Below are 20,734 nucleotides of genomic sequence, written 5' to 3' on the forward strand. Positions count from 1 at the left end.
TACCAGTCGTTACTTGCTGTTCACACTCATGAATTAATGTTTATTGTCGAAGTCTAACGTCTTCCCACGCCGACGCTATGGGCTCTGCAAGTCCGGCTTCCGTCGGAGACGCTGGCGAGTGAGGGGTCCGTGACTAGCTATCTTGCCAGTTCCGAGTTCCGACCACCTCCATTCGGGGACCAGCCAGGTGTCAAGGCCGGTCAACTTCCGGCTTCTGATTAATCTCCTGTTTTAGAAATGACGCGTGCGCCTGGTATAACTATTGACTACCACGGCTAAGAAGCTCGGGCAAGTTGCCTGTGAACGTTCCGGCTGCTGGGAGCACAGCAAAAATAAATCAACAAAAATCTTTCTACACTATGGATTGGGAAAGCATTGCCGCGACGTGTCAGGCGAATGTCCTCAAGGCCATCCCGCAAAAGTGGCACCTGCCATCACCACCAGATGCATCCGTCACCGACGTCACCGGCGTGCCCCGGTCGTGCGGTCTGTTGACGGACCGACAGCTGGCCCTGACCGAGCAGACGGCTGATGCACTTGTCAAACAGCTGCAGAGCGGCGAGCTGACGTCAGTCGAGCTCACGGAAGCCTTTTGTGCACGAGCAGCCATTGCTCATCAATGTGTACGTGTCTCACTGATGACTTTTACCTTTCTTTCCTTTTCCTTTTTTTTTCGAGCAAGAAGAGAGATTGGACGACTCTAACGTACGCTTCACCTTGTAGGTCAACTGTTTGACCGACTACTTTGCCGAGGAGGCAATGCAGCGCGCAGCCGAGCTGGATGCCATTCTGAAGACGACGGGCAAGCCAGTCGGTCCTTTGCACGGCCTGCCCATTGCCATCAAGGAACAGCTCATGATGAAGGGCAAAGCGGCCACATTTGCCGCCGTTGCCTGGCACGACAACATCGTCGACATAGACGCGTCGCTTGTTACGGTGCTGCAGACAGCGGGCGCCGTGCCGTTTGCACGCACAACGATGCCGCAGACGGGCATGATGCTGCAGACGGTCAGCAATCTCTGGGGCCGCACGCTGAACCCGTTCCACCGGGGCTTCTCGGCCGGAGGGTCGTCGGGCGGCGACGGTGCGCTGGTGGGCATGCACGGTTCGCCTTTTTGCCCGTCGACCGACATTGGCGGCAGCATCCGGGCACCGGCGACCTGTAACGGGCTGTACGCGATCCGGCCGTCGTCCGAGCGCATCCCCAAGGGCGGCCTGACAACGTCTGCGCCCGGCCAAATCTCCATCAAAGTAGCGTGTGGGCCGACTTGCCACAGTACGGCCGACTTGCGGCTGGTGACCAAGATCTTGCTGGAACACTACAAGTACATTGGCTACGACCCGACTTGCGTGCCGTTTCCCTGGAAGGAGGCTGTTTTCCTGCCGCCTAAGCTGTGTTTTGGGGTGCTCCGAGACGACGGCGTGGTGCGGCCGCAGCCACCGATCCGGCGGTCACTGGACGAGACGGTGCAAGCGCTCACGGCCGCGGGCCACGACGTCATCGAATTCGAACCGCCCATGGACTTGTGGGAGGTGGCCCGGACAACGTGGAAGCTGTACTTCCAGACAGGCGCCAAAGAGTCGCAGGCACTCGTGGCAGCCGGCAACGAGCCACTGACTGAGAATTTTTCGTGGTACTTGGCTCTGTACGAAATCAAGGAGCTGACGACAGCCGAGGTGTACGAACTCAACACACAGCAGGGCGTCATTCGCAAGCAGTTCAACCAGGCGTGGCTGGCCACCAAGGACAAAACGGGTACGGGCCGGCCGATGGACGCGCTCGTGTCGCCCTGTATGCCGTCGGCCGGGTTTCCGCACGAGTTCCCTGTGTGGTGGGGCTACTTCTCGCTCTGGAACATCTTGGACTATCCGTCGACGATTGTGCCTTTGAGGGCATTTAAGGTGGACGCTGCCAAGGATCCCAGGGATGCCGACTACACGCCACGGACAAACGCACCGTTTGACAAGATGAGCCACGAGATTTGTGAGTCAAGTCGTCCCTTTGCAGTACGTACTTTGAAGAACACAACACCCGCTAACCAACCAGACGACCCTGAGCTGTGGAAGAACCAGCCAGTGTGCGTGCAGATCGTCAAGCAGCCCTACCAGGACGAAGATCTGCTGTCAGTAACAGAGGTAGTCGATGACGTTGTCAATGGTAGGAAAGCATGAAGTAGAAACAGATAGACAACGTGACGGCGTTGTCAACGTCAAATTGTAAGAATTTTATATACTTTACCACTATCCGGCCGCCTAGTCCAGTCCAAAGAGGGATGCATCCCACGTCTGGCAGGCGTCCTGGAGATTGTGGCCGTGTCCAACTTGCCATGTCAAGCCCAGAATGTCACGCCGCCAAAGCCGTCGTCCAGAATCGAGACAGCCGCCGCCGAGGGACCCACACTGGTGCCACGTCCCATGTGGTCATCGCTGTCCACGTGCCCCTGGCGTCCCTGCAGGGCCTGTTGCTACTCCTGCTACATCTGAATGCCGTCCAGGGCCGTGGTGAACCGCTCATAGAGGCTGCGAAATACCTTGCGGACGCCCTCGACGTTGGGCCAGAAGACGCTGAGATGCTCAGCGGCGACGCAGACACGGTCCAGCAGACACAGCCCGTTGACGGCCAGCATCGTGTTGGTTGTGGTGGAAGACGCCGTGCTGTCTGGTCCGCCGTGTGCCTCGCCCAAAACGCCCAGCGAACACTGCACGTCCTTGCCGATCTGGATCGCAGCGGCAGTGAGGGCCGTCACAGCGTTGCAGGGGCACTGTGCGAGCATGTTCTTTTCGTGCAGTGTTTCGAAGCAGGACACAATGTCGCCACTGGCGCTGCTGCCGACGCGGCGGGCGTTGTCTGAGGAAGCCGGGTCGGCCGAGAAATCTGCCAAATCGGCCAAAGACAACCGGTATAGATGGATGACAAGGGTGTGGTAGTTGAGGCGGAGGTAGATGTCGCCGAAGCTGTCCGTCTTGCCGAGGCCAGACGACGACAGCGTCAGCATCCATCGCACCAGCCGCGCATTCAGCTCGTCGGCACGTCTCCTCAGGTCGTCGCCGCGCAGCACGCGCGCCACGCCCGGCGCACTGAGGTGCATGACATCCAGGGCAATCTGGCACAGCTCCGTCTGGCGCACGCAGAAAGCCACCTGGACGTTGGGGTTGATGCGGCCCGACACCTCTCGGAAGTCTTCGAGGCACAGCGGATCCTGGTCAAAGTCTTCGCGGCGGATGGCCGAGGGGCGGCCGTGCTCGAGCGCCGACAGCACCTCGGCCTGGAAGAGTGTCCACCAGATGCGGCGCCACAGCCGCCGGTCCTGAATGGGCATGCGGCCCGGCTCCAGAGGGTCCTTCATGAGGTCGCGGTGCATGCCAATCCCGTAGGCAATGCGGCAGGCGACGCCCAGCCAGTAGAAGCTGTTGGAGCTGGCGGTGTCGCCGTTCTGCAGGTGCCACGTAAACAGCAGGGCGGCCTGGACGAGGTGCAGGCGGTCGTGCTCGTGGCGCATGTCGAAGACGCACTTGGCGCGCCGAAATAGCACGGCTTTGACAATGTGGCGGGCGTGCACGGCCTTGGCGTGGGACGAGACATGGGCGCCGACGAGCAAGACAGAGTGCAGCAGCACGAGCGCCGGCTGGTTGTGCGGGTCGGCGTAGCGCGCGCGGAAATCAGACTCGTCGATGACGGGGAAGTAGGGGTTGACCTTTTCAAAGTAGGCATTGATAAAGTCATCGCGGATCTCCTTTTCAGGAAACGAGTTGATGTCGCGGACGACAGCGTCCGGATAGGCATTGGAGGAGTCAGACGGGGCCGAGGCAGACGGAGCCGACGAGCTTGCGTTGTCGTTTCGGGCAGCGGCATCATGGGACTTGGCTGCCGCCTTCGTCCGCAGCTCGTCGGTCCGCATGTGCCGTTGCGCCTGCTGGCAGGACAGCGGCGACAGCGGCGGCCGGATCTGCGGGTAGGGGTAGACGAGATACTGCGGGCGCGGGCGGTCCAGCTTGATGAGGTGTGTCATGTTGGAGATGTGCGTGCCCATGTACGTGACGCGCACATTGTCAGGCATATCAAACACGCCCCAAGACGATGAGGACAGGCCGTCGCGGAAGAAGCGCAGCAGGCCGTTCTCGGCAATGTTGATGGAGAGGGCGACCTCGGATTCCGGTGGCTCGACGGCGAGACTGGTGTGCGAAGTGTGTGTGTCGGTGCTGTCGCTGCGGTGGTTGTGTGGGCAGGAGCAGGACACCGACGTATGTGCAGGGCTGGCCGTGGCGGCAGTCGTGGCGGCGGTCGTGTTGGCGACTGTGCTGGTGGCAGCTGTCTCGTCCAAAGACGCTCTCGGCGACGGTGCCAGTGGTGACGACGGCAACGACAACGACGACGACGACGAAAACCGCTGGGAGAACCGCTGGGGACGCGAACCGGGCCGAGTCTGCGGCCGTCGCTGTCGTCGCCAGCCGACTGTAAAACGACACTCGACGGCGGCCTTCGTGCAGGCGCTGCAGGGTGCCTCATCGACAGAGTCGCAGCGGACTTTGCGGCGGCGACAGACATCGCACGAGTGCATCTGCTGTCGCCGGGATGTTGGTGTAGTCCGCATGCTGGAGGAGTGTGACGAAGGCGGTGGTGTGCTGTAGGTCATTGTGAGGGGAACGTCGTAACGTGCTGTAATGCGCTGTATCTTACAGTGTTGATGAGTGCTGGAGGTACTCAGCGTTAGAAGGCAACACAGTTTGCATTCCCAGACGAAGAACTTGCGTCCGTCAGACTTTCTTCTGTCAACAATCCGAGATGACGATTCTGAAAATCAAAACTTTGTGTTATGATAAGCATATCCGCCGACAATCAATGCCTTCTGTTCGTTCCGTGCGAGATGACAAAACAATGGTTCGCAATGAGTGCCCCATTACGCTCTAAACGCACTACCGATAAGACATGTCAAGGGTCGACTCCGCACTTTTAGCAGACACTAGCGTGTGTAGTGGACGACAAGCGCCTGTAACCCCTGTGACCACCGCCCGCAACTCGGAACTCAGATCGGACTTGTATCGAGTTCCGAATGTGACACTGTCACGACTTACACGTATGGAGAGAGAGCGTGTATGCGTGTGTGTGCATGCACAACATCAGCTGCGCATCTCGCGAATAGGATACGGTATTCGGCACGACTACGTGGCGATGCCAACAAGTGCTGGGAGTCAGCATGCCCTTCAGAGAAGCCGTCTTCGGACACGACTCGACAGTGTACCTTGCTCATAAAAGAGGAAAGAGGAAAGAGGTAAGAGGAACAAGAAGTAGACGAAGAAATATGACCATCAAGCTCAGACTGCTCAGACTACTCAGACCAAGCAGCCAACTCGCACCAGTTAGCTCACACCAGTACATCACGCAACAGAGTCTGCACACCACTCCTCACCAGAATGAAGCCTGTCGTCGTCACCAGCGACCCGCACGGACTGTTTGACAGCCGACCGACGTTCTCGCACGTTGCTAGCGTGTTGGGCCCGTCGCGGGTCATTATGACGGCCGGCCAGGTGGGCGTCGACGCATACGGCCGCGTGCCTGAGGATCTGCGCGAGCATATGGCCGTGGCGTATTCAAGTCTGCAGCGGTGCCTCGAAGCAGCGGGCGCCACCGTCCAGGACATTATCAAGCTGGTGTACTACATTGTCGACTACGACCCCAACAACCGCGTGCACGTCGAGCCGCTCGTTGCATTCCTGCAGGGCCACCGGCCGGCGACGACGCTTGTTCCCGTGCCTTGCCTGGCGCGGCCCGCCTTCAAGTTTGAGGTGGAGGCGTATGTGGCGATCCCGCAGCAGCCAACACAGGAGGTGGACGTGGTGGTTGTGGGTGCCGGCCTCAGCGGACTCAAGACGGCATACGACCTGCAAAAGTCGGGCTACTCGGTGGCAGTGGTAGAGGCACGCGACCGCGTGGGTGGCAAGACGTGGTCGGTTGAGCAGACGACGGGCGACGGCAAGTTCGTGGACCGCGGCGCGGCGTGGATTAACGACACAAACCAGAGCGAGGTGCACGCGCTGGCGCAGGCACTCGGTCTAAAACTGGTGGTCCAGAACACGACGGGCAATGTCGTCCAACAAGACCGCGACGGAAGCGTGTCGCAGTTTCCGTACGGTTCGGTCCCAGCGGGACTGGCGACGGCAGGCGGCGTCGACGACATGGTCGCCCTGAGAGACGCAACCGAAAAGATGTGCCAGGCACTCGACATCCGCGACCCTGTACGCACGGGCGGCCATCTGGACAGCATGACGTTTGAGCAGTGGATCACGTCGGTCGGCGGCGGCGCGACAGCTCTGGCCTCGGCGACCGTGTGGACGCGCGCGATGCTGGGCATGGAGCCGCGTGACTGCAGTGCGCTTTTCTTCCTCAACTACTGCAAGAGCGGCGGCGGGCTGTTGCAGATGCGCTCCGACCAGAAGAACGGCGGCCAGTACCTGCGCTTCGAGCGCGGCACGCAGAGCCTGTCCATCGGGCTGGCCGCTTTGCTCAAAGCGGGAACCGTCCTCCTATCGTCACCCGTCCGGTCGATCGTCCAGACAGGCAGTGACGGCGGTGTCCGTGTCGTGTCGGCCCGCGGCGATTTCGTCTGCAAACGCGTCGTCGTGTCGGTGCCCACGCCGCTGTACAAAGAAATCCGGTTTGAGCCGCCGCTGCCGCCCGCCAAAGCCGCCCTCGCCAGCGCCAACAAGCTCGGCTTCATCAACAAGGTCATTGTGCGCTACGCCAGGCCGTGGTGGCGCGAGTCCGGGCTGTGCGGCATGCTGCAGTCGTTTGTCCAGGCCGGCCCAGCGTCGGTGACGCGTGATTCCAGCGTCGATTCCAAGGGTCAGTTCTCCCTCACCTGCTTCTGTGCCGGCGACGCAGGCATTGCCTATTCAAAGATGGCCCGGGCCGATCGCTTCCAGGCCGTAGTCGACCAGGTCAAGGCCACACTGGGCGCAAGTCTTCCTCCTAGCAGCGTGCCCGACCCGGTTGGCTTCGAGGAGCACGAGTGGTCGCACGACCAGTGGGCCCAGGGCTGCCCGTGTCCAGCCGCACCGCCGGGCGCCATGACCCTGTACGACCACGCATTGCGCACCACCCATGGGAAGGTACACTTTGTCGGCACCGAAACGGCCTTTGAGTGGAAAGGCTACATGGATGGCGCGCTGCGCTCGGGTATTCGTGGCGCAGAAGAGGTCTCGCGTGCGCTGTCGACACCAAAGTTGTAGGCATAGTTGTCGTGGTGCTGGTGATTGGCGAAAGGTGTGCAGGCTATGTTGTATACAGAGGAATAAGAATTGATTGATGTTTGTTGTTGTGGCGCGCATTATGGACACCGTTGCCGTTGACTTCGCCGTATCATGCATGCAATGAGGTTATGTTGATGGGTGTTGGCGTCTGGAGATGGGGTCTAATTCAGCCAATCACCTTCCGCGAGGATATCTTCCAGTATTTCTTCGTGCCCGTCCGCTGGCCGTCAGCACCACGGTCCCGCTGTAGTCCCTGTAAATGCATGCCGCTACCGCCTATTTGATGCAAACCCAGCCGGCGGTGGCTGCTAACTCCAGTTGTGTCAAGGAGTCCACATCGCGTCTGCTGAGTAAATAAAATCCTTTTGAACACCGCTGATACTATGCCGTGCCTCGTATGAGCAGCATTCAAGGTCGTATCGGCGGCATCCCATCTCTGAAACGCTTTGGCCAAAAGTAGGCTTTAGACACTATATTGGGCTTCCATAGCCTGACCAATGCAGTCGTCTTGTCCGCTCTCGGCCGGCGAAATCTCGAGTGCGCTCTGTCATTCCGGGCCCCGGTTCTTGTTAAGCGAATAATACCTCGGATGTCTGACATCTTCTGCACTCCGTGATTGGAAATACGGCTTCTTTGGAATTGCCATTACGACATTGCACAGGACACGGATCTTGTAGAGTGACGACTTAGCTCTCAGCGTGCTACAACATCGCCGTTCAGTTAGCGCTTCCTAGTACCGCGATCGCTTAAACTGTTCCCTGACGGTCCATGACAATATGCACTGCGATTGTTTTCCAGTTCTGTTTGCCGCCCTCCACTCCAATCCGTCTACTGGATTGCACCATAGTGCGGCTCGGCATATAAGACATGGCGTACGGCTCGAGAGGGGCCGTCTGTTGACGGCAATGGCCAGTGCCCTCCTGACAACACCACATCCAATTGACATCAACGCCTCGCCATACTACACCGCCATCATGAAAGAAGCTCAAGTCTCCAAAGGTATCCCTCCCAGCTGTTCTGGAATTTTTTCTGCCATTTCTCCTCTAACCTTCCCGTTTAGACACTGTCGTGCATATCGTCGATGTCCCCGTTCCGATCCCGGCTGCTGGCCAGGTCCTCATCAAGGTCGTCGTGTCCGGCTCCAACCCCAAGGACTGGAAGCTTCCCGCGTGGCGTGACCGGACCCATAATTCGGGCGACGATATTGCCGGTATTGTTGCGAGTGTGGGTGCTGGTGTGAACGAGTTCAAGGCCGGCGACCGCGTGGCCGCCTTCCACGAGATTGGTGAGGCCGCCGCCAGTTTTGCCGAGTATGCCCTGGCCTGGGCCCACACGACGTTCCACATTCCTGAGACCACGTCCTTCGAAGAGGCATCCACCATCCCACTCGTGGCCCTGACGGCCGCCATTGCGCTCTTCCACGACCTGGGCTTACCGGACCCGTGGACCACGGCCGCTGCCACCGACAAGCCCGACCCGTGGAAGAGCCTGGACGACTCCGGTAAAGGCGGTGCTGTGGCGGAAACGCCGCTCGTCGTCTATGGCGCGTCCTCGGGCGTCGGTGCTGCCGCCATTCAGCTGGCCCGCCTCGCCAACATCCACCCCGTCATTGCCGTCGCTGGCCAGTCGACCGCCTTTGTCGAGACCCTGCTTGACAAGAGCAAAGGCGACGTGGTCGTCGACTACCGCGGAGGCGACGATGCCGCCATTGCCGCTCTCAAAAAGGCCGTGGGCGGCCGGACTGTTCGCCATGCCGTCAACGCCATGAGCGGGGGCAGCAGCAACTACATTGTGAGCTCGGTACTGCAGCCCGACGGCCGTGTCTCTCTGGTGCTGCCGTGGAAGAACGACGAGCGGATCAAGGGGACGGTGCAGTCGGTCCTCACGAGCGTCGGCCGTGTCCACCGCGACCTCAAGGATCTAGGCTTCGTCTACTCGCGCTACTTGGGCCGCGCCCTGGCCGAGGGCAACTTCAAGGGCCATCCTTATGAGGTTGTTCCTGGTGGCCTGGCCGGCGTGCAGACTGGCCTACAGAAACTGCGCGATGGCAAGGCGCACGGCATCAAGTACGTCTTTCGCATTGCTGACACCGAGGGCGCTGGTAAGGACAAGTTGTAGGACGTTGTAAGCGGTCTAAAGATACTTATACTGGTTACGACTGAATTGTTTCCTAAGTAAAACGAGAAACGGTAAATTAATGGAATTATGCTCCAATTTATTGTTGATTTATGAGTAATATTATTTACTTACGTACATTTATTTTTTACCAAAAATATGTATATATATATACACATATAAATACCTCCCAAATAATCTAGTACAAGAAATCACATAAAAACATTCAATTAAATTACGACTTGGTACTATTAAAATTCTTTGGAAATGAGCAGAGGCCATGCATGTAAGCCATATGTATCTCGGTACTGTAAAGATGCAATAATTTTGATTATTGTATTGCGCTGAGCTGATATAACAGCGGGCAGGCGGCACTGACATGTAGGCGTCACTGTTTGTGGTGGGGCAATCCAGCAATACATTCTTGGCGGCATCGAGCCTCAAATTTTCATCCCACTGAAACAGTCATTTTCGCCAACCTCACGCCACTACTGCAAACCACCGTCAGCCCACCATGGAGCTCGCGGACTTTGCCGTCACCGTCGAGCACCTCCCACCGGGCTACGCCGTGTACGCCGCACTTTTCACTGACGCAGCCAACGCCGCCTTTCTGCAGGCTCAGCTCGTCGCTCGCAATGCCGACTTTGAGTACGCCCTCATCGACGCCGCCACTGTCGTGTCGCGCACCCACCTGCTGGCGGCAGTCTACAAAGCTGTGCTGGCGCACAAGTCAGGGACGCTCAAGACGCCCAATGTTCATTCGGAGGCGGTCCTGTCGCTGAGTCCGTCCTTAAATGTAGCCCCCCCCCCCAGTGCTTCCTGTCTATTCTTCGCGTGCCATCGTCGCCGTTGCCACGCGCTCTGCTTGCTAACACCCACAGATCGCCGAAGCATACCGCCGGTATGGAATCACAGCAGATACACGAAATGTAGTGGCTGTCAAGGTGCTGCTGGACGGCGCCGACCCAGCCCCGGTTTGGGCGCATTTGGCCGAGCATGTGCAGGGTACGCCCACTCCACTGTCGAATTCCGTAGCGCTGGCCAAGTGCACAGACCTGACGCGTGTACGAAAGTACTACAAGCTGAACGGTGTGCCGTCTCTGGCCGGCAACGAGGACACGCCGGCCAAGCGACACCAGGCGGAAGTGCTGGTGCTGGGCGCCATGGCATTGCGGGGATTGTAAAAGGAGGATGTGATATACAGGGCGTTACTTTGTTAGGTTATGGCGTTTCAAGGGCAAGGCGTCGGTATGGTATTCCTGTTTGGCAACGGTTTCAATTACAACGAAAACAAAATCTTGAACGGCTACTCTGCCATGCTAAATCAACGCTGGAAGACACCTCTTTGGTGTAACGCAAGTGTATGAGCAAACAAAAATCACGAATGGCATTCTACCCCCCAATCTAGGCCCTCCGTGTAAAAACAGCCTTGCACCGCCGCAACAACTCCGCCATCATAGCGTCCCTGCTGCACTTGGTCCGCCGCACCGCGTCCCGGTTCTCGTGCGCCCGCCGCAGCAGGTACTTCATGCACTCGCCCGTCGTGCCCCACACCAGATACTTGTACACCTGAAGGGGCGGCACCGTTGTGTCCGGCTGCTGCTGCGCAATCGTGTCGTCCAGCACCAGCCGGCAGCTGATCTCGTCGGCCATGCCCTGCAGCTGCCCAAAGGCCACGTCCGTCGTCTTGGCCATTCCCGACACCAGCAGTGCCTGTACATGCTCCACGCTGGCCGCGTTGTGCGACGCCACCACGAGTCCCACGACCGGGAATGCTTCATCGTTCGTTCCCGTTCCCGGCACCAGAGGTGCCGTCCACTCCCGTCGCAGCAGCCCCTCCGCCATGCCATCGTATGCGCGGTCGGTGTCCTCCTTAGTGTCGTGGATCAAATGGCGCGGGTCCGAGCCCAGGTACGCGCCTCGTACGAGTTTGACGCCCAGCGCGAATCCGCCCTCACGGGCCATGCGTAGGTGCTGTGACAGAACGGCGCCCGTGGCCTTGAGGTAGGCCTGATATGTACCGTAAATAAAGGCTTGCTCGGGCGTATTGTACTTGCGCATGTACGTCATGGTCCAGTCGTCAATGCCTGCCTGCACAGCCTGCTGCTCAGCGTCAAACAGCAGACGCACCTTGCGCTCAACCGCCAGCTGGCAGATGCGGTCGATGGCATCGGCAAGCGCTGGCGACGGAGGGAGCTGTTTCGATAGGTTGTGCAGTGCCTGAATGCCGGCGCCCGAGAACTTGAGGGCCACAAAGTCGCCGGCCGACGTTAGCCGCACTGTCTCGAGAGTGCCCTCGGCCCACGAGCGGATCTCGCTCGCCGTGGCTTCAAGCCGGTTTGAACCATCAAACGTATCGAGATTCTTCTTCTCTTCGTCCTTGAGCACAACCTCCTTGGCGTATCCCAAAATCACACCGCGGAAACCGATGCTCTTCAAGTTGTTAACCGTTTGCCGCACCTCGCGCTCGTTCTCGCCCGCACAGTATTGAGCGTAGAAGGTTTTTTTCAATAGATAGCGCAGCAGGAAGTTTCGATCCGGGTTCAGTAAGGGGTTTGTGCTGTGGGAAAGCAACGTCATAACGGCCATGGACGGGCCCAGAAGAAGTGGCGACGATGAAACGGTTGTGGCCATAAGCGAGCGCAAGATGGACGAAAGCGGCAAGACCGAGAGTGCTGACGGTTTACCTGGACCGGGAGCCGCTGCTGCTGTTGTTGTCGTGGCGCCAAAAACGGCGGGGCCATTATTGATGGCGAGATGATCGGCCGGGATGGGCGGACTTGGCCGCTGCTTGGACGTGTGAATAGCTCGGCCACGGGGCGCGGTGTTGGAGGTAGACGATGATGCCACAGAGATGGTGGAAACACCACATCGTAGCGCGTGACGCGCTGCCGCCGTCGGGGACGACAGCATGGCAGTGGTAAACGTTGATAGGGGCGAGAATCTCGGGAGATATCGACAAATGTGATGTTATGAAGAGAAAGAAGAGAGATTCGACAAATCAGATCAGAGATCGAGAGAGAGGAATATTGGTGTAGATAGGAGTGGGCGAGCACGAGTAATCTATAGAGAAGATAGATAAGTGATGGTGGGATGATGTTAGTCTCAGGGACGTTGGACAAGATATTGACCCGAAGGCCCCAGGAGGTGTGGAGACGAAGAGATAGATCACGAGAGTCGACGGGAATCAGAGTGTATCAAATCAGGCAGAACTAAAATAAGACACTACGAGCGTTCACAAGTTCCCGGAAATGGAAGGCGGGTGTATAAATAAAAGGAGGAGGGAGGGAAGGAGCGGCTCTTTGATGCAAATAGCTCGCCCCAAACCTCCGACTATCGCAAAGGAGGCAAGAGCAACCGGGGTTCTGGACTGCTATGAAATGGACAAGCTGTTGAAAATATTCTCGCATCATTTTCTAGAGCACTGGCTCGGTCTCGTAAGTAACTCGAGGTTCTGGCAAATCAATGCCGTAGTCGAGACGACGGCCCTTATCAAACGAGAGGGCGGCCCAATTGAAGGACATTGAGAATGGATCAAACTCTCGTGTTAGTGATCACGTGTGCGGCGGGGCGTACATGAATGCCGCAGATAGCCGAGGGGCTCGTTGTAACGGCCTTTGGGTAAATTACATCCGCTGGCAGCATTCAACTCTCCATTAGTGCCCACAACCAAAGCGTTTTCCTTCTCATTGTCCGTCAATCGGCCGCAATTTGACCCTCATTAAGGACAATGCCTCGAATGGCCGTTCAATGTGGCCAAAGTCCCCGCAAAATGGGCCGTACGCTAAGCCGAAGAAAAGCTCAGAGCGTAAATGGAAGGCATGCATGCTATAAGTACAAAAATGTTGAAGCCGAAGAGAGAAAATCAGTCTATTTCCCACATCGAGCTGCGAGTTTCGGCCATTTCATGCCCGATGATCGAGGGATTGATGAAGCGCTAATAGCACAGTGTGGCAATGAAGCGTGAATGGCGAGTAAACCTGGATTGCACGGAGAGCGTACATGCCAGCATCTCGGACGGGCTAGCGGCCACTGAAGCGCATTCCTACGCCTGTTCCTGGCGTGTGTTAAGCCGTAGCAAGACGCAACAAGGTGCAACAAAACGCAAAAAGACCCAACGCAACAAGGACTCGTTCCATGCCACGTTTGCCATAGCGCCTGGGACGTCATTTGTGCCTGTTTGCTGGTTCTGTCTCGACCGTGAACGGCTTGGTTTGGCCGCTGTCTCGTCTGTGGTGACGTCTTAGTCGGGTTTCACAGCTGAATAGTGCGTTGTCTATCGATATGGGCTATTGGCCTCGCTGGCCATGTCAGCCTCGTCTTGTCTGTTACTTTGGGCATTCTCTTCGTATTTCTCGTCATCGTCTTGGGTGTCTTGGGGTATGTGTTGTTATGCGTTTATTTCGTTATGACTCGTGTGTCTTCCTGCAATACAGCTGGCGTGTCAGGCACCTCAGGCTGGCTCCGGCTTTTCAACTTCCGCTGCACATAATCCACATAGCTGATCCGACGTCCCCGCGCGAGACCTGCGAGGTCCTGTAGGCTGCCATATACAAACCCCACGAGGATGGCCGTCTTGGTTGTGCGTGCCGCTGTCGCGAGGGGAAAGCGGTCTGTGTCGAATGTTAGCTGAGTTCAACGTACTCCCTCTTGTGCCTTTCTTCTCCACACCGTCACTTACTCCATAGACTAAAGCCGCCGGCAACCGTGACACAGGCCAGCACCGTGTTGGCCACGTCCTTGGTGTCGCGGTAGTGGTCAAACAGCGTCTCGATGCCAAACATGGCCGTCGTCCACACTGACACCTTGGCACCCATGCGCAGGCCCTCGCGGATGCCGCCGTACGCCACATGGTAGTTTTTAGACTTGTGGTACAGGTACCAGCCCGTGGTAGATGTCGGCAGCTTGTGCGCGTGCTCGGCGCGGAAGCGCATGCCGGCCATGGTGCTGCCATGTGCAATACCGAGGCCCATGCCAACAGTAAACGAGGCCATCGTAGCGAGCGGGATGCGGACGACGTCTGGCAAGGATAGTCGGGACTGGCGCCAGTATTCGTTGATGGCTTCTTGTTCGGCCTCCGACGCAGCGGCACCACGTGTGCGCGTCGGGGTCGGGGGTGCGGTCGTTGTGGTTGTTGTAGAGTCCTTGTTGTCGGACGTCGTTTCCGAGGCCAAATGATCCATAGCATGGATGGGCAGTCCCCCACGCGCCGGTGTGGCCATGCTTGTATCTGTCTGTGTGTCTGAGTGTTCGCGTAGATCGACTATGGCCGAGAGGGACGACAGGCGGTTGAGGCTTCAAAATAAGCACGAGAGGCTGGGTCGTCAGTGCAAGCGTCACATCATGATGAACTCTTGACAGCTTCAGTTCGAGCAAAACTTTGATGCTGCATTTAGCGGCCCAGAGTCAGGCGCCGCGGTTACACTGGAGCCACTAAAAGCGACTCAGTGATTGGCCACACTGCTTTGGCGGGGACTGGCTGCTGCCGGTGAATGCTAGCTTTAGCGATCGAACAGACACCGTACACCTTCACGTCGTCCATCTTCAGCCTCACCCCGTAGACACAAGACACCACGGACCTCTAGCAAACTGGCAAATATGGTAAGAAAATCATGGGTGGCTACGGCTACTCACCTGTGAAGACAAAGTCACGCATAGGCTCCTGCTAACCGACAAGGCTGCGATCGACATCCCCAACGATGGCATTTCCCTTCGCTTCAAGTACGGACCACAGACCATCTTCCTTTTCGTCGACCGCTCCGCGACGTTTGACGCGATCTCGACCCAACTGCTCGAAGTTTTACGCGAACGCTACCCACGCGGCCTAGCCCACGCGGCTATGCTGCCCGAGACGACACCCATCCCTGCTATTGGCGAGGAGGCCCGCGTTGTTTTTGCCGCACCAAAGAACCTACGCGATCTGGGCGCCGGATGGAAGCCGCTCAACACAGACAACGGCGAGACCCCGGCGTCTATGCGTCTAAGAGAGAACGCGGCCCTGGCGTTTGCCATCCAAAGGGGCGACGAAATAGGCGAGGCAGCCTCGTTCCACGTTGAGATTCCGACTTTTGAAGACGAGGACGAGTGAGTGGGAGCGTGGGCAGCAATGATGCCAAGGAAGGCGAAGACGATATACCAAGGAACAGTTGCCGACCGACTGTCGACAGATGCTGTGTTGGCGAACGTGAGAACGACTGTGCGACATGATTTTGTCGCCCAAGACGCACTATACGCGAGACACTTGCAAAACAGACACAATGGCTCAGAAATGTCAGTGCTACTGCACTCGTGTCCACTAAAGTGCTGTTCTGGACAGCCATCAGCGGCAAATTTAGGGAACTGGGGGCCGCTCACAGTAGCCCTGTCCCGGCTAAAAAGTGGACCCGACGCCCTTGAACTGGTCCCAGGCGCGTTGTAGCATTTAAGTCTTTAAATTGTTCGAAATAAAAAATAAAAAATTAGCAAACTAGACTTGCAGAAAGGGGCTGCATCGAAGCTTTCTAACCAAGTTCAACCATTAAGAGATCCCTGTCGTATTCTTTCTTCGTCGTCTCCTTTTTATTTTTTATTTTTATTTTTTTATTTCAGTTTCGCGTGTTGTCTTCACCAATTTTTTCTTTGGCCTTTGCCTCACCGTGTCCGTTTATCGAGCATACCCCATGTCTGCGTGACGGCGCTGCCCTCTCTCTTTTTGTCACCTTTCCTGTTTCCGCGATTCGTTCGTCTCTTCGCATCATCACATGTTTGCCTCGCCGACGGCCCTCCTCCGCAATGCGTTGCGTATCCTCGTGCCAGTGGCGGTAGCGCTGACCGTATACACCTACCTGTACCCGGTCTTTGGGCAATGCGCCTTTCCTCTGCCGCCTCGACCGACGACGGAATACTCCGACACCGACAGCGCATCGTCCGCGTTCCGAAAGACACTTGGCCTGCACCTCCCGTCAAGGCTTGATGGTTTGCTTCCGGGCCGCAGTGGCTTGGCAAGCCGCCCGCTCGCTCCTTTCCGAATGCTCGCGCTCGGCGATCCGCAGCTCGAAGGCGACACGTCGATCCCAAACGCCTACAGCGACCAGTCCTTCCCCAACCTCGTCCACGCCTTCAAGCTGGCCACGTTCCAGAAGATCCCCTCCGACTACGGCGAAGAAAACGGCCCCGATGATGACTCTGTCTCCTCCATGACCCTCCGCGAGCGCATGCGCCAGACGCTGCACGACCTGGTTGACTTTTGGTTCCTCGACATTCCCAACACGATCCTTTCCGGCCGCAAGCGCATCGACTTGTTTGGCAACGACTTTTACCTTGCACACATTGTGCGTTTGATGCGCTGGTGGACGGTACCAACGCACATATCTGTCTTGGGCGACCTTCTGGGAAGCCAGTGGGTGGACGACGACGAATTTGAGCGACGTGCTTTTCGCTTCTGGAACCGCGTCCTCAAGAACGGCGAGCGGATCCCCGACGAATTGGCCATGTTCCCGGCTGATGAGTACGACCTGTCTGGGTACCTGGGTATGCCGGCCAACACGAGCACCCCCATCAACCAGACAGTGGCAGATATTGCCGCTTCTTGGACCCGCCGCATCATCAACGTGGCCGGCAACCACGACATTGGCTATGCCGGCGACATCACCGCTGAGCGCCTGGCACGATTTGAGCGCCAGTTTGGCAAGGCCAACTACGAGCTGCGGTTTGAGCTGCCCGTCGACCGTCTGAGCGCCGACGCGCGTACCGCCGTGTTCGACGACGAGACCAACCCGGACTCGCATCTCCTCGTGCCCGAGCTGCGCATTATTAACCTCAACGACATGAACCTAGACACGCCCGCCTACAGTGCGGACATCCAGGACCAGACCTACAACTTTATCAATGCCATCATCAACACCGCATCAGCCGTCGAGTTCAAGGGCCATTTTACCATTGTCTTGACGCACATCCCGCTCTATAAGCCCGAGGGGGTTTGCGTTGACGCGCCTTATTTTGCTTTCCACGACGACGATGGAACGCTCCGCGAGCAGAACCTCTTGAGTGAGGACGCCAGCGAGGGTTTCCTGCAGGGCATCTTTGGGATGCACGGCGACCGCAACGCGCCTGGAGGCGGACAGGGCCGCCGCGGCGTGATTCTGAACGGTCACGACCACGAGGGTTGCGACACGTTCCACTATATCAACCAGTCCCACAAGATTCCCAACGAGGACCGTCGCTGGGAGACAGCGACGTGGGCGACTGCGCGGACCGAAGGTTTGCTGGGCAAAGAACGCGATGGATTGCCGGGTGTGCGGGAGATTACCGTGCGCAGCATGATGGGCGAATTTGGAGGCAATGCCGGCCTGCTCAGTGCCTGGTTCGACGAGGATGCGTGGGAGTGGCGTTTCGAGTACGCGACCTGTGCATTTGGCCGGCAACACGTATGGTGGGTGGTTCACATTGTGGACTTGGTCGCGGCTGGATTGCTGCTGGTTTTCTACGCCGTGAGGACGTATGAGTCACTCGCGGGAAAGCCGCTGGCCTGGCCGAGTTGTGCAAATATTCAAAAGAAGGAGCTGCCAAAGGACAAGTCGAAGCCGGCGAAGGCGGCTATGGCGAGTGCAGAGAAAGGTCTGAAACCAGTGTCTAATGGCACTCCAAACCGATGACGGTAGATAATGACCGGGTATGTTTATTAGTATTTGAAGACTGCGTTGCTTTGCTTTGGAGTTTGCATTGGCTTTGGAATTCTGTTAATTTCTCTCCTGACTTTATAGACTGGACCGGTGGCATGCTCAACAAGATAGGAGTAATGTAGATAAAACGATGGTTCGTTACATTGTTATATTTTGTTATATTTTGTTATATTTGTTATATTGTGATGTTGTGATTTTGTCCATATGTTATGGCTTTCATTTTATTTGTATGCTTTTTCCGTCTTGTAGCCTCCCCACCAAGTTTTGTATCACCCGATGCATGCCTGCGGCCTTCACCGCTGACTCCGTGACAAAAGGAAGAAAAGCAGAACGCAGGAACAGAGAAAGGAGCCCCCAAGATGAGAAGAAAGTGGAATGTACAAGGTCGCAAGTGAATGCAGTGTGATACGGTTGCGACATAAGTGAGAATTATGGGAAGTGATGATGGAATGGAGAGAGAGATACCGAGTCGTAGGTGGTCTATTTTGTGCCCTCACTTGCCGCCTGCTGAGTCGCCTGCTGGGCCTGTTGAGACTGTTGGGCCTGCTGTCCCGAGCTCAAAAACCAACCGGTAAATGACTGCTTCATGTTTTGCATGGCCTCCTGCTGCATCTTCTCCTGCATGGCCGCCTCCTCCTTGAGCCACTTCTCACCGTTCTCGCGGATTTCCTTCTCCATCATCTCGTACGTCCTCTGACCACGCTCGCGCGCAATGTCCTGCAGCATCTTGCCCTGCGCCAGCTGCTCGGCCACGTTGAGCTCGCCGTCTGCGGGGACCATGACGCTCATGTTGTTTGACTTGAGACCCAGGAGGGCGCCGAGGCCGCCAATGCCACCGCCGCTGCCCTGCTTCGGCCGACCACGGCGCTGGCTCGCCAGTTGTTTCTCAAACTCGGCGCGCGCAATGGCCTCGCGGCGTGCGAACTCGGTGGGGATGTCCTTGCCCTCAAAGGACTTGAGCACCTTGCGCACATCGCCGTACTGCATCGTGTAAACGTACTCGAGGAAGGGGATGAGGGCCACGAGGTCTGTGTCTTTGGGGTTGCCCTCCCACTTGGGCAGCACAATGGCGTTTTCGGGCTGGGCGCGGACGTGGCTGGCGTTGCTGTCGATGATAATCACCTTGGACAGGTCACGGTTGAGGTATGACAGGTCCTTGACAATTTCACCGTCCTTGTACTTGGTGGCCTCACGGAAGAGTGGGTAGACAATAAAGCGGTAGGGATCCAGCTTGCGCACCATCGGCTCGCCAATGGCAAAAGGCAGCGTCGTGAACAGCACCAATTCGTAGTACTGGCTGAGGTAGTGCAAGAAGTAATCGGCGCCGGGGCGCTTGGCAATGCGCCAACCGTGCTCGCGCGTCCACTCGCTGTGGATCAGCATGTCCTCGAGGGAAATGCACAGCGTGTAGGGCCGGCCGTAAACCGGATCGGGCTCCGGCAGCAGCTTCTCGAAGGCAGGCTCGTGGTAGTACGACAGCACCTCTTTTGTCCGCGTCGACACGCGGTTCCACCACAGACCCAAACCCCAGCCGTTGGGGACGTCCGGGTGCCGCCGCGCGTCCTCCTCATCCCAGTTGCGGCCGGCATAGACGGTACCCACAACAGCGAGGCCGAACGCACCCGCAAACATGTAGTTGGCCACCTTTTGGCGCCGCTTCTCCGACGAAGAGACGTATGCCGACGCCGGAAGCTCACCCTTCTCGCGGCCACCAGGGCCACCCGGCCCACCTGCACCACCAGCACCGGCGGCAGTCTCCTCCTCAAAGGGCGCCAAGGAGGCTTTGTTCATCGCACCGGCGGTCTCGTGCTCGAGCGTCGACGGTATGCCCTGCGTCAGGTCTGGTAGCTGCGATAGGTCAATCTTTGGTGGCTGTTCTTCAGCTGCTGCATCCTTTGTAGACTTGGGTTGTTGATTCGGCGGCTTGGCCTCTGCTGGACTGGACGAGGACTGTTGTGGAGACGGCTGCTGCTGCGATTGTGTAGTCTCGTCGCTGCTTGGCGGGGTGAAGCGGCCCTGGGCTAGGAGAGCGGTCGTCGAGAAGAGTGCCGGGCGGAGGGCCGAAGAGGTAGAAGATGTGCCGCCAATGGTAGATCTTGCAATGGCTGCCGTCGTTCGCTGAACGGTCGGTACCATGGCCGGCGACCGAAGCCGCCGCACAGCTGCTCTGAGGAGCATGGCGGGGTGTGCGGCTGTGTCAAGGGACCGGTGTCGATGAGTGAGAAAAAAGACACAGAGAGACTGTCGGGGTTGTAGACGACCATGTAGTGGGCACACAATCGAGGGTGTGCTGCAGCGGATGTTGTGTGGTAATGGAGTCGCAGAAAGAGAGCTTCGCACGACACGCGATGCTGTCACCTGAAAATTCAAGGTGGGATGTGCCTCGCAGCCTTACACTGGACACAGCAGGGGTTGGAAAAATTTAGTTCTTGGTCCGGTGTCTGTCCTGCTGTTGGGTGTGCGGCACAACCTGTTTGCCAAAGCTGCAAAGCCAGACATATGCTACGGTAGCGTCATAAGCCGGATTTTCGTTCACCCGTTCCCGAGCCTCGCCACTGCTGAGAGGCAATTCTTTTACCGAGTCGTCAACGGCCTGGCCCTTCCCCGCCTTTGCCTTCACCTGCAGAGCGGCTTGTCAGCGTTGCCTTGACCCGATGACAGAGCGAGCCTTCCAATTGCACGCCTGACGCCATCCACCCTCCAGTACCGGG

General features: G+C 57.7%; 10 protein-coding genes across 10 annotated transcripts; 6 read left to right on the forward strand and 4 right to left on the reverse strand.

Moving 5' to 3' along the window:
* Positions 1-359: 359 nt before the first annotated feature.
* SPBR_02592 (uncharacterized protein) lies at positions 360-2,172 on the forward strand (the record flags this gene model as incomplete). Its single annotated transcript, XM_040760895.1, has 3 exons — positions 360-623; positions 724-1,984; positions 2,048-2,172. The coding sequence occupies 3 exons, from the start codon at positions 360-362 to the stop codon at positions 2,170-2,172; spliced, it is 1,650 nt and encodes a 549-aa protein (XP_040621259.1).
* A 302-nt stretch (positions 2,173-2,474) lies between these two features.
* On the reverse strand, positions 2,475-4,634 carry SPBR_02456 (uncharacterized protein; the record flags this gene model as incomplete). Its single annotated transcript, XM_040760759.1, has 1 exon — positions 2,475-4,634. The coding sequence occupies one exon, from the start codon at positions 4,632-4,634 to the stop codon at positions 2,475-2,477; it is 2,160 nt and encodes a 719-aa protein (XP_040621260.1).
* Positions 4,635-5,412: 778 nt separating this feature from the next.
* Positions 5,413-7,227, forward strand: SPBR_02591 (monoamine oxidase; the record flags this gene model as incomplete). Its single annotated transcript, XM_040760894.1, has 1 exon — positions 5,413-7,227. The coding sequence occupies one exon, from the start codon at positions 5,413-5,415 to the stop codon at positions 7,225-7,227; it is 1,815 nt and encodes a 604-aa protein (XP_040621261.1).
* Positions 7,228-8,153: 926 nt separating this feature from the next.
* SPBR_02910 (quinone oxidoreductase) lies at positions 8,154-9,366 on the forward strand (the record flags this gene model as incomplete). The annotated part of the gene is made up of 2 exons (XM_040761213.1): positions 8,154-8,247; positions 8,309-9,366. The coding sequence occupies 2 exons, from the start codon at positions 8,154-8,156 to the stop codon at positions 9,364-9,366; spliced, it is 1,152 nt and encodes a 383-aa protein (XP_040621262.1).
* Positions 9,367-9,877: 511 nt separating this feature from the next.
* On the forward strand, positions 9,878-10,547 carry SPBR_03240 (uncharacterized protein; the record flags this gene model as incomplete). Its single annotated transcript, XM_040761543.1, has 2 exons — positions 9,878-10,145; positions 10,282-10,547. 2 exons carry the CDS (start codon positions 9,878-9,880, stop codon positions 10,545-10,547), a joined length of 534 nt encoding a protein of 177 aa, XP_040621263.1.
* Positions 10,548-10,767: 220 nt separating this feature from the next.
* SPBR_02750 (proline oxidase PrnD) lies at positions 10,768-12,276 on the reverse strand (the record flags this gene model as incomplete). The annotated part of the gene is made up of 1 exon (XM_040761053.1): positions 10,768-12,276. One exon carries the CDS (start codon positions 12,274-12,276, stop codon positions 10,768-10,770), a length of 1,509 nt encoding a protein of 502 aa, XP_040621264.1.
* A 1,485-nt stretch (positions 12,277-13,761) lies between these two features.
* SPBR_03155 (uncharacterized protein) lies at positions 13,762-14,585 on the reverse strand (the record flags this gene model as incomplete). The annotated part of the gene is made up of 2 exons (XM_040761458.1): positions 13,762-13,976; positions 14,045-14,585. 2 exons carry the CDS (start codon positions 14,583-14,585, stop codon positions 13,762-13,764), a joined length of 756 nt encoding a protein of 251 aa, XP_040621265.1.
* A 376-nt stretch (positions 14,586-14,961) lies between these two features.
* SPBR_03308 (uncharacterized protein) lies at positions 14,962-15,451 on the forward strand (the record flags this gene model as incomplete). Its single annotated transcript, XM_040761611.1, has 2 exons — positions 14,962-14,964; positions 15,041-15,451. The coding sequence occupies 2 exons, from the start codon at positions 14,962-14,964 to the stop codon at positions 15,449-15,451; spliced, it is 414 nt and encodes a 137-aa protein (XP_040621266.1).
* A 652-nt stretch (positions 15,452-16,103) lies between these two features.
* SPBR_02561 (uncharacterized protein) lies at positions 16,104-17,996 on the forward strand (the record flags this gene model as incomplete). Its single annotated transcript, XM_040760864.1, has 1 exon — positions 16,104-17,996. The coding sequence occupies one exon, from the start codon at positions 16,104-16,106 to the stop codon at positions 17,994-17,996; it is 1,893 nt and encodes a 630-aa protein (XP_040621267.1).
* A 507-nt stretch (positions 17,997-18,503) lies between these two features.
* SPBR_02663 (uncharacterized protein) lies at positions 18,504-20,201 on the reverse strand (the record flags this gene model as incomplete). The annotated part of the gene is made up of 1 exon (XM_040760966.1): positions 18,504-20,201. One exon carries the CDS (start codon positions 20,199-20,201, stop codon positions 18,504-18,506), a length of 1,698 nt encoding a protein of 565 aa, XP_040621268.1.
* Positions 20,202-20,734: the final 533 nt, after the last annotated feature.

This window comes from Sporothrix brasiliensis (genome assembly GCF_000820605.1).
Source record: "Sporothrix brasiliensis 5110 chromosome Unknown Cont17, whole genome shotgun sequence".
Taxonomy (NCBI): Eukaryota; Fungi; Ascomycota; class Sordariomycetes; order Ophiostomatales; family Ophiostomataceae; genus Sporothrix; species Sporothrix brasiliensis.